Source organism: Triturus cristatus, chromosome 12 (assembly GCF_964204655.1).
Source record: "Triturus cristatus chromosome 12, aTriCri1.1, whole genome shotgun sequence".
NCBI lineage: Eukaryota > Metazoa > Chordata > Amphibia > Caudata > Salamandridae > Triturus > Triturus cristatus.
The window spans coordinates 201804738-201821994 of record NC_140595.1 but is presented as its reverse complement, the minus strand read 5'-3'; the positions used below and the strand labels follow the sequence as shown (position 1 = coordinate 201821994).

Genomic DNA, 17257 nt, shown 5'->3' with positions numbered 1-17257 from the left:
GGGATAGGATTAAGCGAGGTGTGGTCCTGCAGTATCTGAAACGAATTTCGCCAGATGTGGTCTTTCTGCAGGAGACACACCTTATTGGTAATTCCTTTTGTGCCATGAATCGGCGTGGCTATCGCTTGGTGGCCCACTCGGGCTTCACGTCGGGCTCACGGGGGGTGGGCATCATGGTGAAGAACTCGCTCCCGCTGGAAATAGATGAGGTGCGCCATGATGAGAGGGGGCGCTACACTGCCTTGGTGGGGAGAATGGAGGGCAAAGTGGTTGTCTTTGTTTCAGTGTATGTCCCACCGGGGCTACAGTCTACCACTTTTGCGGACCTGGGGCGCCTCCTCCTTGACCTTCCGGGGGGGCTTCTGGTGGTTGGGGGGGATTTCAATGCGGTGGTTTCTGGGACTATGGATCGTCACCCCCCTAGGGACCTCCCCCGGGCGCAGGCGTGGCTGTCCGGCCTTTTAGATACATTGGGATTGGTGGACTGCTGGCGCTTAAAACATCCCACGCAGCTGCAATACACCTTCCATTCGGGTGCCCATGGTAGCCTCTCGCGGCTTGATCATATCCTTGTCCCTGCGGCCTATGCTGGGAGGGTGGGAGAGGTGCGCCATCTGGCGCGGGGTATTTCAGATCACTCCCCGCTCCTGTTGCACTTTGGTGTCCTCCCGAGGGGGGAGGGCAGGGTAGCCCCAATCAATGCCTGGTATCTGCGCGACCCCACTATTCGCGCTGACCTGATTAAATCCTTGCAGCGGTATTTCGAGGAGAATGCGGGGTCTGTCCCTTCGGCTATCCCCCTTTGGGAGGCCTTCAAGACAGTTATTAGGGGGGAGGCCCTCTCCTTCATATCCCATGCCCGGAGGCGCGAGCAGGAGGAGGTGACCCGAGTGGAGGCCGAAATTACTGAACTAGAGGGTGATTTGGGGAGTAGGGTGACGGATGCTGCACTGCATGTTCTACACCTTAAGCAAGCGGCCTATAGGGCCCTCGTCACGGAGGCAGCCAGGGGCCTCAGTAGAGAGCAACAGGGGCGACTGTATGACGTGGGTGATAAGGCTGGTAAATTGATTGCGTGGTTGGATAAAAAGGAGAGAGCGAGTCGTGTGGTTCCGCTGATTGAGAGGATGGATGGTGTACGTGTCACCGAGCCAGAAGACATTGTCTCTTGCTTCGCGGATTATTTCCGCGAGGTGTATTCCCCGGTCTCTCCCTGCTCGGAGGCGGATTCTCATGCCCTGCTTCGAGATGTCGCGCTGCCCTCCCTTTCGGTGGAGGACAGGGAGTCGTTGGATGCTGCTCCTACCTCGGACGAAATTGCCCTCGCTATACGCTCGGTTGCATCTGGCAAGGCCATGGGCCCGAACGGCATCCCTATCGAGTTGTATAAGCTGCGACCGGACGTACTGGCACCCCACCTCCGCGCGATGTTCCTTGCGGCCCACTCGCGGGGCTCCCTCCCGCCGGACCAACGTCTGGCTACAATCGTGGTGATCCACAAGGAGGGGAAACCCCGAGACCGGGTTACCTCCTATCGGCCTATCTCGCTCTTGAATGCGGAGCCCAAAATCCTTGCCAAGGTGCTTGCCAACCGGATGGTCGGCGTGGTGGGCGATTTGGTCCACCAAGACCAGTCTGGCTTTATCCCCCATCGCAACACGGCCCTCAATCTGCGGCGCTTGCACGGGGTGCTCGCGCGTGTTCCGTTTGTGCGGGAGCCGGCCATCTTGGCGTCCTTAGACGCCACCATGGCGTTTGACACGCTCGAATGGCCATACATTTGGGCGATGCTGGCGAAATTTGGTTTTGGACCGGGATTCATCAGCTGGGTCAAATTGTTGTACTCGGGCCCGTTAGCGCAGGTGGTAGTGAATGGGCGAGTCTCGGCCCCGTTCGCGCTGGGACGGGGCACGCGACAGGGTTGCCCCTTGTCGCCGCTCCTGTTTGCATTGGCCTTGGAACCCCTGGCGGAGTGGCTGCGGTGGCACCCTTCCATCCGTGGTCTCCGTTGGACCCCCGAGTAGGAGGACCGCGTGTCCCTCTACGCTGACGATATCCTTTTGTACCTAGCCTCCCCGCGCAAATCACTGATTGTCCTGGTTGATGTCCTGCGCTCCTTTGGTCGTAACTCAGGCCTTGTCATCAACTGGGCTAAATCATGTGTCTATGTGCTTTCCGGGGAGGCTCCCGTCCTCCCGCGGGGATGTCCGATCCAGATTGCCTCGCAGGGGTTTCGGTACCTGGGTGTCTATATCACGCTGGACCCGGCGGCCCGCTACGAGCGAAACTTGCTTCCCCCCCTCCAGCGTTTGAAGGAGGACGTCGCGCGCTGGCGGCACCTGCCGCTTTCGCCGCTCGGCCGGGCGGCATTGTTTAAGATGATGTCGTTGCCGCGCTTCCTGTACGCTCTCCAGAACACTATGGACCTAGTCCCGGCGCGCTACTTCCGTGAGGTGGAGAGTCTACAGCGCCGCCTGTTCTGGGACGGGAGGCCGCGTATAGCCCTGGTGAAGTTGACGCTCCCGTGGTATGACGGGGGGATTGCCCTCCCGGACATTAAGCGGTATTACTGGGCCTCCCAGCTAGCTGCAATTAATCACGGCCTCTATGGGCCCGCCTTGAACCCGGCATTTGAAATGGATAAGATGCTCCTGCCCGGTGGCGACTACAATCGAGCACTCTACTCTGGCGCGCCGGATCCCCGCTTGACGGGGCCCACGCGTGTCATGGTGCGGGTGTGGCACGCGGCCAATGCAGCTATGGGGTGGAAGGACCGTTTGACCCGGGCGTCGCCGTTGTATGCGCCTCAGCGGTTGGGCTCCCTGTGGACCTCGAAGGGCTTCGAGAAGTGGGACACGATTGGCATCAGTAAAGTGGGGGACCTCTGGACGAGAGGGGGATTTAAAACATTCGAGACGCTGCAGACGGAGTTTCAGCTGCAGGGCAGTGAATACTTTCGGTACTTGCAGGTCCGCCATGCGCTGGGCTCCGTCTTCCCAGACGCCGCCTCCATCCCGGAGTCTTCCCCCCTGGAGGATAGAGTGCTGGATGGCCACGTTCCGGATAGCACGATCTCCCTCATTTACAAAAAATTGATTAATGACCGTTCGGGCCTGCTGACCGGCCTCCGTCAGGCTTGGGTTGCCGACGGGCTGGAGTTGGACGACGAAGACTGGATTTCCGCGGTGGCCTCTCCGAAGGAGGTGGCCATACCGGCTCGCCTTCGCTTCGTCCAGCTTAAGATACTCCACCGGGTTTACATGACGGGGCCAAGGCTTCTGCGTATGGGTTATGCTGAGGATGGGTTGTGTAGGCGTGGGTGTGGTGCTTTGGCGACTTTTTTGCATATTTTGTGGGAATGACCGAAGGTGGAGCGATTCTGGCGTGGTGTGCATGAGGTCCTGCGTCTGGTTACGCATGTCGCACTGTTGCCTGAAGCGAGGAGATGCTTGCTGAATGTGTGGGAACCAACTGATTACTCGGTTCCGCAGACGCGATGGGTGACTCTGGGATATATGATAGCTAAGCGTGACATCGCTCAACTGTGGGGATCCCAGCGGCCCCCGGCGGTGTCGGCCTGGAAAGAACATATGGATTGGTGCATGTTCCGAGAAAAGGTGGTGTATGTGGCGAGGGGCAAGCCTGGAGCGTGGGTGAAAATATGGGGCCCCTGGAACGCCTACCGCGGGGGTATTTGCGAGCCACCACTGCTGCCTGCTGCCTCACCGGCTCCGTCCCCCTAGTTGACCCCCTCCCCCAGCCCCGGGCACAGAGTTCCCCCAGTCCTGGACTTGTTTCCCTTCCCCCTCTTCAGATTCCTGCGGATGGTCGGGGTCCCTCATTCGAGGAGCACGTGTGGTTACCTTCGATTGCGGGTTGCCTTGCGGGTGTGTTTTTCTATGTTGTTGCGTGTGTATAAAATGAAACCGTATTGTGGGCTTAGAGTCATGTGGCTTACGTCGTTGATGTCTCCTGATTTGCTTCTCTGTAACGCCAAGTGCCCTTTTGTAAGTTTGTCAGGTGCTTCTGTCACTCTAGCGGCCGGCCGGAAGGTTGTAGGCCCATACTTGTATATATTTGAGATTGCAATAAACGGTTTCAAAAAAAAAAAAAAAAAAAAAGAATCAGCCCAACGAACCCACAGACCTACTGCCTGGCGCGGATCTATAAAAATAAAGAAATAATTACAGCTTTAACATTCAAGCAAAGTCAACTGTCTGGGTTAAAGGTGCAGGTGTAGCATATTAGGACACGAAAGACAGACAGATGCGTTACCAATGTTTGTTATGTATGTCACATGTACAACTGCTTTCTTATATACAAGTCACACAGGACGACGCTTAATTATGTTTTTTTTGGTATGATGATAATGTATTAGTAGGAAATTACTTAATTTCCTGTGTAACGTGTAAGAAACACTAACAACCCATTATGCCACGGAACCTGGGGTAAACAGGAATGGCGAACAGTAGTTTACTGAGGAAATATTGATGGAGATTTAATCACTAACTCCAGGAAATGTTCACAAGTGTGTCAATAGAGCACTGGCCTAGCCAATGTATGCGAAAAAATGCAATTTATTAAGGCAATCGCAACCTAATTCTATCACGCTTTCGTCTACCCACATCTAGTTAATTCTTTGTATACCTTAGAGTAATCCATGGAATGATACTTACTGGATTGCTCATCATTTTCTATATTCATTAAGTTTTAAGTCATTTCCACCAATCCCGCCTTTGCAGATCAGGACATTTGAAACTTTCACATATGGGCTATCCTGATGGATGCCCTCACCATTCGTTTCAATTAAGCAAAGGGAACTATTGACCAATTGTTACCCTAGTTCTAGCCCTCAGATAACTCATACAATGTTCAACCTATTTTTAATTATTAGTGCAGGTGCCCCAGAACCGTCCTTGTGCAGAGGAGACCCTGAAAAGCTATCTCTGGAGTTGAAATGTTGTTCTCGTCATCATCGAACTCAAGACTGTGGTTTTTAACGCCATCTTTGGTTTTAAGTGTGAACTGCTACATTCAAAGTCAATCATCTTTAATGCTCAGGGGTTCTGAGGGTGGTGTGTGTCTGTACATACATACACACTTGACACCGAGCACTTTTTTGTGTCGTATTTTGCTCCAAGATGAAGTGTTAACCTGAATTAAATTGCTTTTTTCACATATAGGAGATTGGTCATTACTTTATTGACCTGCTTGCTAACATTTATTGTAGTTAGTAATTTGTTTAATATCTCCATCAAGTTTTCTGTTGAGTCATAGGTGAACTACTGTTTTGCATTATTATTTCATGAGCTGAAATGCAAAAAAGATTGTTGTTGGAATTCATGTGTAATAAATGCTTCAAAGCAACACAAAGCGTGACAATTGGTTGTAGTTTGGGGATGTAAAGTAATCCGTGCACTGCACTGCAAGCATTTCCTAAGGGGCAAACAGCTTATAGCATTATTTAAGGGCTGTGTACTCCTCTGAAATACACTGTATTTTTTTTTACAGGAGTAGTGACAAACAGGATCCCTTTCAAGAATGATGTAAAATAAATAGCTGTTTTCATCATTATGAGTGATCAAGTAAAAACAGCAAACTGCTGCAGTTATCAGTAGAACGAAACTGTTGTTACAAAAAATATTTTTATTCTAGGACGTTGTGCGAATTATTTGCATCCGTGGTTGGTGGGAACACCCCAGAAAGTCCTTAGGGGAAAAACATCAATGCCAAAAAATGTAACAGGTAACATAATTTTATTTTATACAACAAACATTTTGTCTTCAATTATTTATAACACATAACATAACAGAAATAGGAATATTACAAGAAGTGTGTATAATACTGAAAAAGAATTCCCCATACAAGTCATCCCCAAATATGAAAATAGCATCAGTCCTGAATTCCCCACATGAGGGGCGGGTGTCAGTAATAATCCGCATGTACGGGACAGGAATTCCTGAAAGAAGTGCAGACTGAACCCACTAACAAACAGGAGGTGAGGAAGTAATCCTGAAATCCCCACATAGTGGGGAGTCTCAGTCCAGAAATCCCCAACACAGGGGGAGCCTCAATCCAGAAATCCCCACCACAGGGAATGATTATCAGTCCAAATATTCCTAAACTAAGGGTGTCAGTCTAGAAATCCCCAACATAGGGGAGTGTGCCAGTCTGAAAAGCCCTCACAATAACGACCATTAGTCCTGAAATAGCCACACAGGAGATGAGCAGAGCTGAAAACCTAAACAGGACCACAATCCGCCCTCTGACAGAAAACAGTGGCAAAACTCTCAAATAAGAGACAGGCTTCAATTCCAGAATATCCTCTCAAGTGATAGGTATCGGTCCTTAAAATCGCCAGACAGGGGGCAGGTATCTGTTCAGAAATCCCTACACAAGGAACATAAGTCCTGAAATCCACTGAAAGGGGAGTCATGATCAGTCCGGATATAGCTAGAATGCACAGAAGTAACCTTTGAAATACAACTGAACCTTGGATAAGTGCTGCAAGGTGTAGAGACTAGACAGGAAAGATCTCTGCGATTCAGGGTGGATCATGAGAAAGCTACACTCAAACTACATGGGTACACACTGGAGTAGCCCACATTGAGCAGATTCTATGGCAAATCATAAACCAAACCAAAAACAAATACAAATTATGAGCCACGTGGCTAACCTAGAAAATAAACTTTAGGCCAAACTCCAGCCCAAAATGAGCAAGTGGCATACCCTTGGCCTCCTCTAATACTGCATCATCACTCCATGTCTAAGCAACATATTATTTTGATCATATCAGAACGAGCACACAGGTGTAAGTTCATGCAAGTGAGAAAACAGATTTTGAATCAACACGTGTGCCTGTAGGCAAGCTAAAATAGGCAACGGGCCAGTCAACTCAAAGTCTCCAAGCCAAAACATTTCAAAGGTCCTCTCACATTGAGTCAGAGGAAAGAGATATGGTGGCCATTGCACTATTAAAATGTAATACTGTATCAGGTAATAAACGGGGATGACGGTGGGAGGGCTTTGTTTTAAGAGTCCGATGGTTCAGAACACAAAAATTGACACTTTTTTGATCCTTCTGGCTTCCAAGTCAACGACAGTCGGATGTTTATCATAGATCAGATTCACAGAATCCACTGTCTTTTTGGAGTCTCTTGTGAGCACAAACCTTTCTAGGTCGCAGTTCCAAGTCGTTATTTGAGATAATGACATCCGAAGAGACATTTCCACTCTTTTAGGGGCCCTTGACTGCAGCAGCAAGCTAAGCCTTTACTGCATTGAGGGTCTCACGTTTGGGTGCATTTCTGCACACAATATGACGACTGGCATTCATTAGTGTTTAAGTAATGATTACAGAACAAAACATATTCGACATCTCCAACCTGGATAATTGGATAAGGAGGACTATATGAAAAAAAGCTCTGGTTTTGCAATTTTCCCCATTGATACAAAAACAACTGTACTCTAGAGGGAGATGTGGATTCACCTTTGGTAACTGCATGTGGGGAGTACCTGTCAAGGAACCAATACCATTCATGAAGAAGGAGCCATAAAAGACCACCAGATTTCCTGCTCCTTCAAAGGGAACCACCCTGGAAAGCAGTTTAGTTGCTTTACACGCAGGAAACCACAACGTTAATCATAAAGAGTCGTCAATGGTAGTGTAGACTTCAGTGTCAGAGTACCCCGTGACTGAAATATTGACAGTGTTCATGGCAGCATGCCCGCCACACCACCTCACATGACCCCTCCACTTCGCGCACTCATATGGGCAACCCCTGGGCCTGCACATCTACAGAACTCCTGTGACTGAGCCAGGTCTAGACTATGCCTTCGCAAATAAGTAGGTTGCCTGGCTCCCTTCCTGCAACTGCCTCATAGCAAATAATGGACTCCCTTACACAGTTACTGGGCGGTCTCATGATACTGCAGGAAGAGCGCACCATATCTTCTACTCCTAGATTATCACCAGAGGAAGGGGATGGCCGCCTTTGGAGCCAAGCTCATCCTAACTGAGAAGATATGAAACTTTCACCATCTGGGCAGGATTAAACAAAGGCCCAGGGAAGCCAACCTAGGCCTAGCTTTTGGGGCACTTACACTCTGGCAGTAGATCTAGAGCTGTGCAGAACATTTAGGCAGAGATACAACAGATTTAAAAGAGCAGATGAGGCACACCAGCACTTTCTGGTTTCAGCTATATGCCTAAACGTGTTTCCATGTCACTCCGAATGCTGGAATATTCCGGGCACACTGTTGGTTAAAAACGAAGATCAGAATTACTTTCAGGTGCTGATTTCCCATACCCATTTGGCAGAAAAAAGGGACAATTTCAAAGAAAGAGAAGATAACTGGACAATGGTCGACAAAACTCACTCAAATGTGCTGTTCTACGAGGAAGGCTAAAAAAAGACACCCATAGCATGGGAAAACACTCTCCCAAAACTGACCAACTATGACAGTCTGTCATGGAGCAAAGGACACAGGGATGTGGCCTGTACATGCCCTATAATATCGGGGGACCTCATGTTGGGTGTGGGCATTTTAGCATCCCTGCTACAGAGAAATAAGTGTCAAATGGACAAAAAGTGGGAAGGAGATACCCAACCACACCCTGTCCCTAGCATGCACTGGCAACACTAAACTACTAAAAACCTCTAAAAATCGAGTTTTCAGACCATTCCAATGTCAGGCATGACACGACCCCAATACAGTGCCCACACAGCTTGTCACAGAGAAACTAACACTAGTGGCTCAGGACACACTTAGGTTGGATTTACCATCAGTGCCGTACACCAGGAGATTGACATACAAGTGCCTCATTGCAGCAGGGTTGCAGCTCATTCTATGGCAGAAAGAAGGACTCCTCAGTCAGTCTCACAAGGATTCACACCCTCAGTCAGCTCCAGTGTCCTATATGGACATGATGGCCTCAGTCTGCACTAGTTTCAGACATGGAGAGGGGTGTCACAGACTACGGTGAGATTTGGAACTACACAGGTCAGCGCTTTCGTAGAGCAGAGGGTTCTTGTCCGGATGAATATGTCAGGCCTGGAAGAGTCAGGAGGCTCTTTCAGTATGTGCCTGGGATTTGCGATGAGGGAAGACATGATATATGAAGGCCGATTCCCATATTACCAACTAAGTAATAAAGTTTCTGCCCGCATTCTGAAACAGACGAGCGCTGCACAATTTCAAACTCTAAAGTGGTAACTAATAATACTGTAATTCAACGTATTCAGACCATGGATAAGGTGAATGATACCCACCTCCCATGGCGCACGCCCTGAAACAGAGACTACCTTGGGCTTCCAGAGCCAATACAGTCACAGAGCCTCTAATACTGCCTGGTTCTGGAGTAACTGTTCTATGAAACACTGCAGTCAAAGACCTTTTGACAAACAAAATCATCAAATGAGTAAATAAAAAACGAATTCCACTTCCTCCTCACTTTCACTGCTCGTAGGGACCTCCCACGTCTCCCGTCTTTTCCTGTGGAGTCTCTCACTTTACCACCTACGCCTCTCCAACGCTTAACACCGCCGACAGCTGGAGAGGAGGTGGAAACCCCAGGAACGAAACCACAAATTCAGTGCTAATCGAAGTACAGCATGAAACATAATACTGAAATGCTTATAAAAGTAATACAAAAAGCTTCAGGCTTCATTCCGCCCGGATTGTCTGTGGGGAGGGTCCCTCCAAAAGGAGGAGACATTATATACAGGCTCTGAACCTGCTGCTAATGCAGCTGAGCTGCCGCACTCATGCTGCTGTGGGTTCCCCTTTCTCCACATGTGCACGACTGGATACAAACATGTACTTGGAGGTATGGAACTGAAGCGAGCGCCGTTGGAAACATGTAAGTGTCATTGCCAAACATTGGCTGCTTCATTGGTAGCCGTGGGTGGCTTGCTGTGCTGGGCAAACTGACGTTCCCTTTGGACTACAAAGGGCGGGAAGGAGCACATTCCTCAATGCTCCAGTTCTGGTTCACCTCCGAGGATAAACACACTGGTCCTTTGGGGAAATATACAGTGACCACTTCTGATCAAACGTTCTCATACAGACTCCCCCTGGACACCATCATTCAATAGAGACATCAAGCACCCGGCGAAGCCATTCCGGGTTACCCGTGGACCAGCTTGGACAGAGTGCTTGCTTGCTTTGCCAATCCACGGCCACTACATTCAGCAGAGTTTAATATATAATGCTAGCAATTTCTCCAGCATTTTTAAATGTTAAGATCCCTTGCAGACAGTCCCTTAATTGCCAAATAAATAATATTTTGAGGATACAAGGGCACATCCGCCAAAACCTCTCACAATTTGCAACTGTTCAGGTTTTCCTCCGACTAAAGCGATCATTTGAGTTCAGTGTCACAAAAGGAGATTCAAGAAGATTTCCAACACCGACACCGATCCTGCCTTACTAAAGGTTCTGGACCCTTACCGGTGTGCTTCAATTCCCATATATTTTCCCTATTGAAAATTGTCCTTTTGCTTTATTAGCCGGCTTGGTTTTGCAACAGTGGAATTGGCACAAAAATAAAACACACACAAAAAGAGATCACTTCATTTTGGCAATTCATGGACGTGGTACAGAGATGGTTAGAGAAAGTCCATAGTAGCAATATCCTCTGTACCGACACGGTGCCAGGACACACAGACGCATATGCTCTTAAGGGAACATGCCCCACTGTACTAAAGATCCACACAAAGTGACCCCGCTATGGTATTAGTTGGGTGAAGACCGTAGCATCGCCTTTCTCGCCTTTCTCCCTACTTACAAAAAATCAAAAGGAATGCCACCTCTCCCAAAGTAACCAAACATTGGAATCCGAGGTTAGGAGTGAGTAACAGAACATTCTAAGAAACCCTCTAGGGGCCTGAAGTTGGCAAAGGGGTAAATGCTCAGCAATTCTGGTGAAACCACCTTCTTTTACGGTTAGGGCACTTTCCTGCTTCACTGGAACAAACAGAGGTGGTCCCTTCCACTGCAGGGAAGCGGCATTATGACTATTTGCAGGTATGGCTCAGTCTGTTTGACATCCAATGGTCGCAGAAGACCCATAGGGCAACCAACTTCAACTCACCACTGAGGTAGGGCGGTTTCTCTGTCGGTGTGCAGAGTAGCTCACCACAGGACACCCACAAGGAGCTTGACAGAGATTGTACACGTCAGGGTGCGCTTAATAATTGGGGAGCGATTGTAAACGGCAAACAAAAATCTTCTAACCAGCAAGAACTTAGGACATCTTTCACTCCCTATGCTGTGCACCGCTAGGTTGGGTTGAGAAATCTACATCTTCTCCAAAAGTGTAGCTACAAATATCAGATGCACTCTGAACAGTGCAAAGCTGCTCTCGGAGTGCTCTTGCACGGTAAACTTCTCAAAAAAAGCTCGGAGTATTTTTTTTAAAAAAACATGCAGCTCCTGTGTTGCCCTGTGAATATGAGAGGCTGAGGAGAGGAATGTAAAAAAAAAAAATATGTAAGAGTTGGTGTCCCCAAAAATGTTTCTAGAAACAGCATTTGGCTTAAACCCCTTACCAGGGTAGTGGTTATATTGTTATTTTCTCAAACTTTACTTGTCCACTCACTTAGTCTGGCTTTCCCCTCCCTCAAAAAAAAAGAAAAATTGCACAGAGTGGGTGTATTTTCTGGCCCGCTCATTTGTTCCATGAGTGGGTCAAAGGCTCAAGCAGGGTGCCGGGTCCAGTAATGATTGATTGCAAGCGACAGCGACCCCAAACCACTGACTGCTGATTGGTTTGACTGATTATCTGCTCCCTCTGCTGTGGAGCAGACTCTCCAGCCTGTGCAGTGTGTATGCTACACACGGGGTTAAGTGTGGTGTGTCCTGTAGGTTTCATTTGCCTGGATAGACATTGATTTTGCCTGACATGGCCAGTTGGTTGATGATCTGGGCCTCAAAATCCGCGTCGTGGACCCCAGTCTTCCTGAACTCGCCAGCATAGCGGTTGTTTTCCCAGTAGTGGTGCCAGTTCCCCCGGCTATCCGCCCCGAAGCCGTAAACATTCACCTGAGAAACACAGAGAAGATCAGACATCACGCTAGAATGGGAATTGAAATACAGACGAGTACTGAATGTACAAGGGAAGTGTGATATGGCGCCTTGGAGAGCAATTGCGGCTCCTTCGAGGGAGTGTAGTGGGGCGGTGAGGTGGGGGAGGGGCAGGGTGGGGGGTAGTAAACTCCAGCATACTGCCGAACGGAGTTAAGTACATAAATAAGTAAATAAAACGAATTACATTGCGCGCGCTGCAACGCCATTTGCTTTGCAACGCGCGCAATGTAATTTGTTTTATTAATTTATGTACTTAACTCCGGTCGGCCGTATGCCGGATTTTCCTACCCCCCCACCCTGCCCCTCCCCCGCCCCGCCCCGCCTCACCGCCCCACACCACTCCCTCGAGGAGCCGCGACTGTTGGAGAGAGACATGCTGTGAAGCAACAAGAGAGGAACCCATGCCCAGCATCACGCCACCATAGATAAAGCAGAAGGAGCCCCTTGACGCATGAGATGTTTGGGTAGACAGTGCCTCAAGGTCATGGTGCAGCTAGGGTCGTGTGAGTGCTGAAGAATGTGTGAGAAACTGTGAAGCACAGTGGCGGCCGACACAAACAAAAGGTGGTGTGGCAGGTGGAGGGGTTGCGGAGGGGGAGCGTGCGAGGGGGGGGGGGGAGCGCTGGGGGGTTAATAATAATTATTTTCAAAAAAGACTTACTTTAAGCTGCTGGCCGCCTCGCACCTCAGAGTTCCTCTGCTTCCTGATCCCAGCAGGCCCTGGGACAGCAGCAGAGACTCCCTGTGCAATCCCCACGCAGCTCTCATACTATGACAGCAGCGCGGGGATCGGCCTGAGTAGGCTGGATTAACGCTTGCTCAGGCACAGGGAGCCTGTACTGTTTCTCTGTGCAATACAGCCTAGGTTGGGGAAACCTAACTACACATGTCTGTTTGGCCTGCTGTCTTAGGCCAGCCAAACAGACATGTGCACTTAGAAGTGCGCACCTACCCCTCCCCCCTCCCATGACCCTGCCCCACCCTTCCCTGCACACGCTGGCTCAGAGCCAGCAGCTGAAATATAAAACAGTACAATAGCGTTTTACTTTTCAGCTGCTGGCTCTGAGCTAGTGGGGCCACGCTTCTCCGCCATTGCGGAGGAGCCGCGGCTAGTGAAGCGGGGCAGAATCTCACGTGACTAAAGCATGCGCTCTGCGTTTCCTGGTCACATGTGCAGTTTGACGAGTTAAATCGTCCTGTCAGTCTCTCACCTCATCACAAACATGGAGGGCAAAGAAGAGCACAAGCATTCCTGTGGATGGATACCGGCCATGGTGCTCCGTCCACCGGTCGTGGATGTACTTGAAGAAGGCAGGATTATAAATCTGCACCTGAGGGACGAGAAAAAACCAAAGAGAAGGTTAGGCGGCAGGAATAGAGTCACTAGACTTTAGTGAGGTGAGGACAGAAGAGCTAGTGTGTCGAGAGAGGAGATCGGATGGCTGTACCTCCTGAATCTGCTTGAAAACAAGAAAAGCACCCACAGTGGCTCAGCCCTACCTCCTTATTTTCTTATCCTTCACACACAAAAAACAGTTACAAATATATGTCCTATGCTGCAGTCACACAGCGAGCAATGGGAAAACTCCAACGACAACCAGATCATGCAGTCACACTGGACCAAGCAAAACGGCCTACACCGATTCTCCTGCTCACTTCCGTCTCTAACCTGAGTGCAGAAACGCACCTCAGGGTATCCATGCCATCGGTCCCTGAAGTCATGAAAATAAAGACCAAAACTATTTCTTCGGTGCAGACTCATCTAAATCTAACCTCTGCACATCATCCTACCAACATGCGTCTTAGTAGCCTTTCCTTAACCTCTTCGCTGCGGCGCAAATTCCGCCGCAGCGCTGCCGCAGTGCTGGACATTCCATTCGTGGGCGTGGTCATGACGTCTCCCGGCTGTCGTCCGCACACGCCCATTGTGACTCATGACGGCCGGTAGACGTCATGAGCATGGAAGAGGTTAATAGTCAAGTCCTGCTAACTGGCCATAGTGTTCTGTGATGCTAACAGCAGCGCTCAAATAGTAAAAAAATAAAGTGCCGGGCCCAAACCTTTGCTCAGAAGGCCACGGCTGTCACTGTCGGATGTGGAGGGTGCCAAATAGCAAACCTACATAGTCTTGACTCCAATTCAAGTCCCTCTGGTCCACTTCCAGACCCTTCCTGCCTATTTATCTCAATCTTTCATGAATTTTTACTTCCCTGCTTTCTTTGTCACCATTTTCCCATCTTTCTAGTGCCAGTTGCTGAATGATAGCCAGTGGGCCCCACCTGCAACCACCAGCTCAAATTAAGCACAGTCTACTAGGATGTGCATCATTCTAAGGCAAGATTGATCAGCACACCCAAAGAGGTGACAAGCATTGGCATAGCCAATAGGTCTCGCCTTTGGGACTTTGTAAGTGTTTGTCCAGAGTTATTGGTTTTGCCAATGTCTTTAAGCTATGCTGTAGAGCATTGTGACTTCTGTACACCATGTTGAAAAGTTATAATAAAAAATGTTACGAAAGCAGTCTTCGAGCACGACAAAAAGTAGAGTAGAGTGAGAGAGCAAGAGTTATAGGAAGTGAAAGAAAGAGTAAAAGAGAGATTCGAGATGGAGGAAGTGAGCAAGTGCATGAGGCTGGGGCCTGGAACAGTATTGGAGCTAGGTCTGCAAGGTATAGTCGAAGTACTTGGCACAGGTAAGTGGGACAGGCAGGGCCAGGTAGTGTATGCTTAATGGCTGGTTAGCTGCAGCAGAAATTAAGTAGCAACGTGACTAGGAAGGACTTCCGGGGGCAAGGGGCAGTACTGGAGTGGGCAGCACTAAACAATCCTCTCCCACACATAAGTACAGGCTGCAAAGAACTGGAGATCTAGTCACTGACAAAGGAGCACGCTGGGTAGGCGTAGCCCCGCCTGAGTTCAGTCAGTGGGGGTGGCATGTGGTGGTGGGTTACGGTCTGGTGGCCACTTTAATGACTGCGGAGCAATAAAACGTGGTTTCAAATCCCCTGAGCACATTGTGTGATCCGGGCCAATCATGGCTCGGTTTGGAAGCGTTTAGAAACAGGAGAAATGACGCCCAGCGCTACAAATTCCTGCCACTTACAGTTGAAGCTGGAGGGGCGCGGCGACTTTCTCCTCCGCTGAAAGCGCTGGAGCAACATCGCCTTGTGGATTCGTGTGTGTTGTTTCTTATTTTGCCCTCATAAACCCCTCACCTGTAGAAATTGTTTTAAACAGGACCCGCCCGTTTCTACCTTTGAATGTGCCGAATGGCATTGCGTAAAAGGCTTTTATTTCTGGGGCATGTTAAATGCAATGATTTCAACACCCCAAACAGTAGCAAAGCGTACGTGAGCGGACCTCTTTCCTCGGACCCCAGGAGGCAGCGCCCCCAAAATATTATTCCTTACCCCCGGCACCGCCACCTAAGCATCAGAGTCGCTAAGTGTGCACCGCGCAGGTAACTTGACGCCTCTGTTTGACTAGAAATGCTCGATTTATCACGTGAATATAATTTCCTGCTCTGTCAGTATTTGTCTTTCAGTTTTTACATACTGAGTACATAGGCAGAGCAAACAAGTGTATAAGGTCGCCCAAAAAGACTGGAAACCATTTTTGAGAAATCCATTTTTTTTTTACTTTGCGCTAAGCATCTAAGCGCTTCTTATTTTTCCACAACATGTAGAGGGACGGTGAGACAGATTCTGTGCATTTCACAGCGCTTGGTTTAACATATTTTTCGTTCGTAGTGCCACTTAAAAGGTGAGTCAGCTATTCATCTGCCCGACCGAACCCGTGACCTACAAGTTACACGTTACACACACACCTCGGCAGCGGGCGCTTAACTAAGTAAATCAAGTTGAAGTTTGAGCAGAACCAGTTACCAAGATCACAAGGCTGATGTTATGGAACGTTGAGATTAGAAATCAGCGGGTTTCAAGGCAGTTTGTTGTTTCTGGGCTATGGGTGCAAACGGAAGGTCGATGATCTCTGCAGAACCGACTCAGATGTTCATGGCAGCGAGGTCGATGACATAATGGTTTAGCTAAAAACACCTCTCCCCAAGGGCCTGGTCAACTCCGCGCTCTGCATAATCTGTTGCGTGTCTCTGCTTTTCTGGTATTTTAGGATGACTACCTCTGCAAACAGCACGTGTTCTCCCAAAATAGGACCTTTTCCAACTCCGTTGAACATACACATCTATGAGTAAAGCCTTCGACACAGTTTTAATTGATTGACAGACGTCTAAATCAATACATATGTTACTGTACAGCTCGCATAAACTTATTCTGGGCGCTATAGGGGAATCGGGAGATATCCTCCTGGCAGCTGGTGCCCGTGAACTCCGGAGAGGGCCGGGTAGAGGTAAGTTTGTTTCACGTGACGTTGTTAGAAGCACGGGTACAGTCACTCCCTGGCACAGTTGGAACACTTTTTGACAGCCCTTGGGCTGGTGCGTGCGTTCAATTGTTATGTTGAATGTTTGGATGGCGCTATGGAGAATATAGCGTTACTTCGGAGCACCGGGAGAGGCAGGAGGGATGGAAAAGATACAGGTGGGGACTCGAAAGCGAGGATGGGGATTTGATGAGGCCAGCTTCCCCAAAAATGCTCTGGACTAAATGACAGCACTTAGCGGAGCGCCTGAAGGGTTCTTATGGGAAAGGAGGGAGTGGGAAAGGTAGAGAGGAGGTGAAAGCAAGAGGGCACAGCATGGGGAGACGGGAGGGCCCTGTCAGGTAATGGTGCGAGAGAGCACAGTTTGGGGAATTCGGACAGGACTCAGTGAAACATCATAGTACGCTGGTTCAAAGATACCCGGGAATTCTGGTTTTAATGGGGCAGCCTCCTGTGGGTCCCAGGCTTACAAGACGCAGCACCTGAGTGAATGAAAGGTAAGGTGACAGGCCCCTTAGACCCTGTGTTGACTACATGCCAGAGCGAGTGCGTGAGCAGTGCGCCCAGATGACATCACAGCCTTTGGGATAACTCAGAGCAGTATATACAGACTATTTACTCCGACAGATCGTTAGTAGGGTCGGTGCAGCAAGTGCTCTTTCCCAATGGCTGGCCGCCGTTTAGCATAAACGGTAACGTCAGCCAATGGGAAAGAGGGGCGGGGCTTAAAGCCCGATACTGACACTGACCCTAAATCATTAAATCTCGCC

At 49.2% G+C, this 17257-nt stretch overlaps 1 protein-coding gene across 1 annotated transcript in view; it reads right to left on the bottom strand.

The window, feature by feature from the left end:
- Window positions 1-5739: 5739 nt before the first annotated feature.
- Window positions 5740-17257, bottom strand: part of ST3GAL2 (ST3 beta-galactoside alpha-2,3-sialyltransferase 2) — a 261865-nt gene continuing 250347 nt past the window's right edge. The window contains exons 6-7 of the mRNA XM_085639368.1: window positions 13302-13421; window positions 5740-12045 (exon numbers count right to left, since the gene is read on the bottom strand). Coding sequence (XP_085495494.1) covers window positions 11872-12045; window positions 13302-13421 — 294 coding nt within the window. The 3' untranslated portion in view covers window positions 5740-11871. The remainder of the gene's footprint in view (window positions 12046-13301; window positions 13422-17257) is intronic.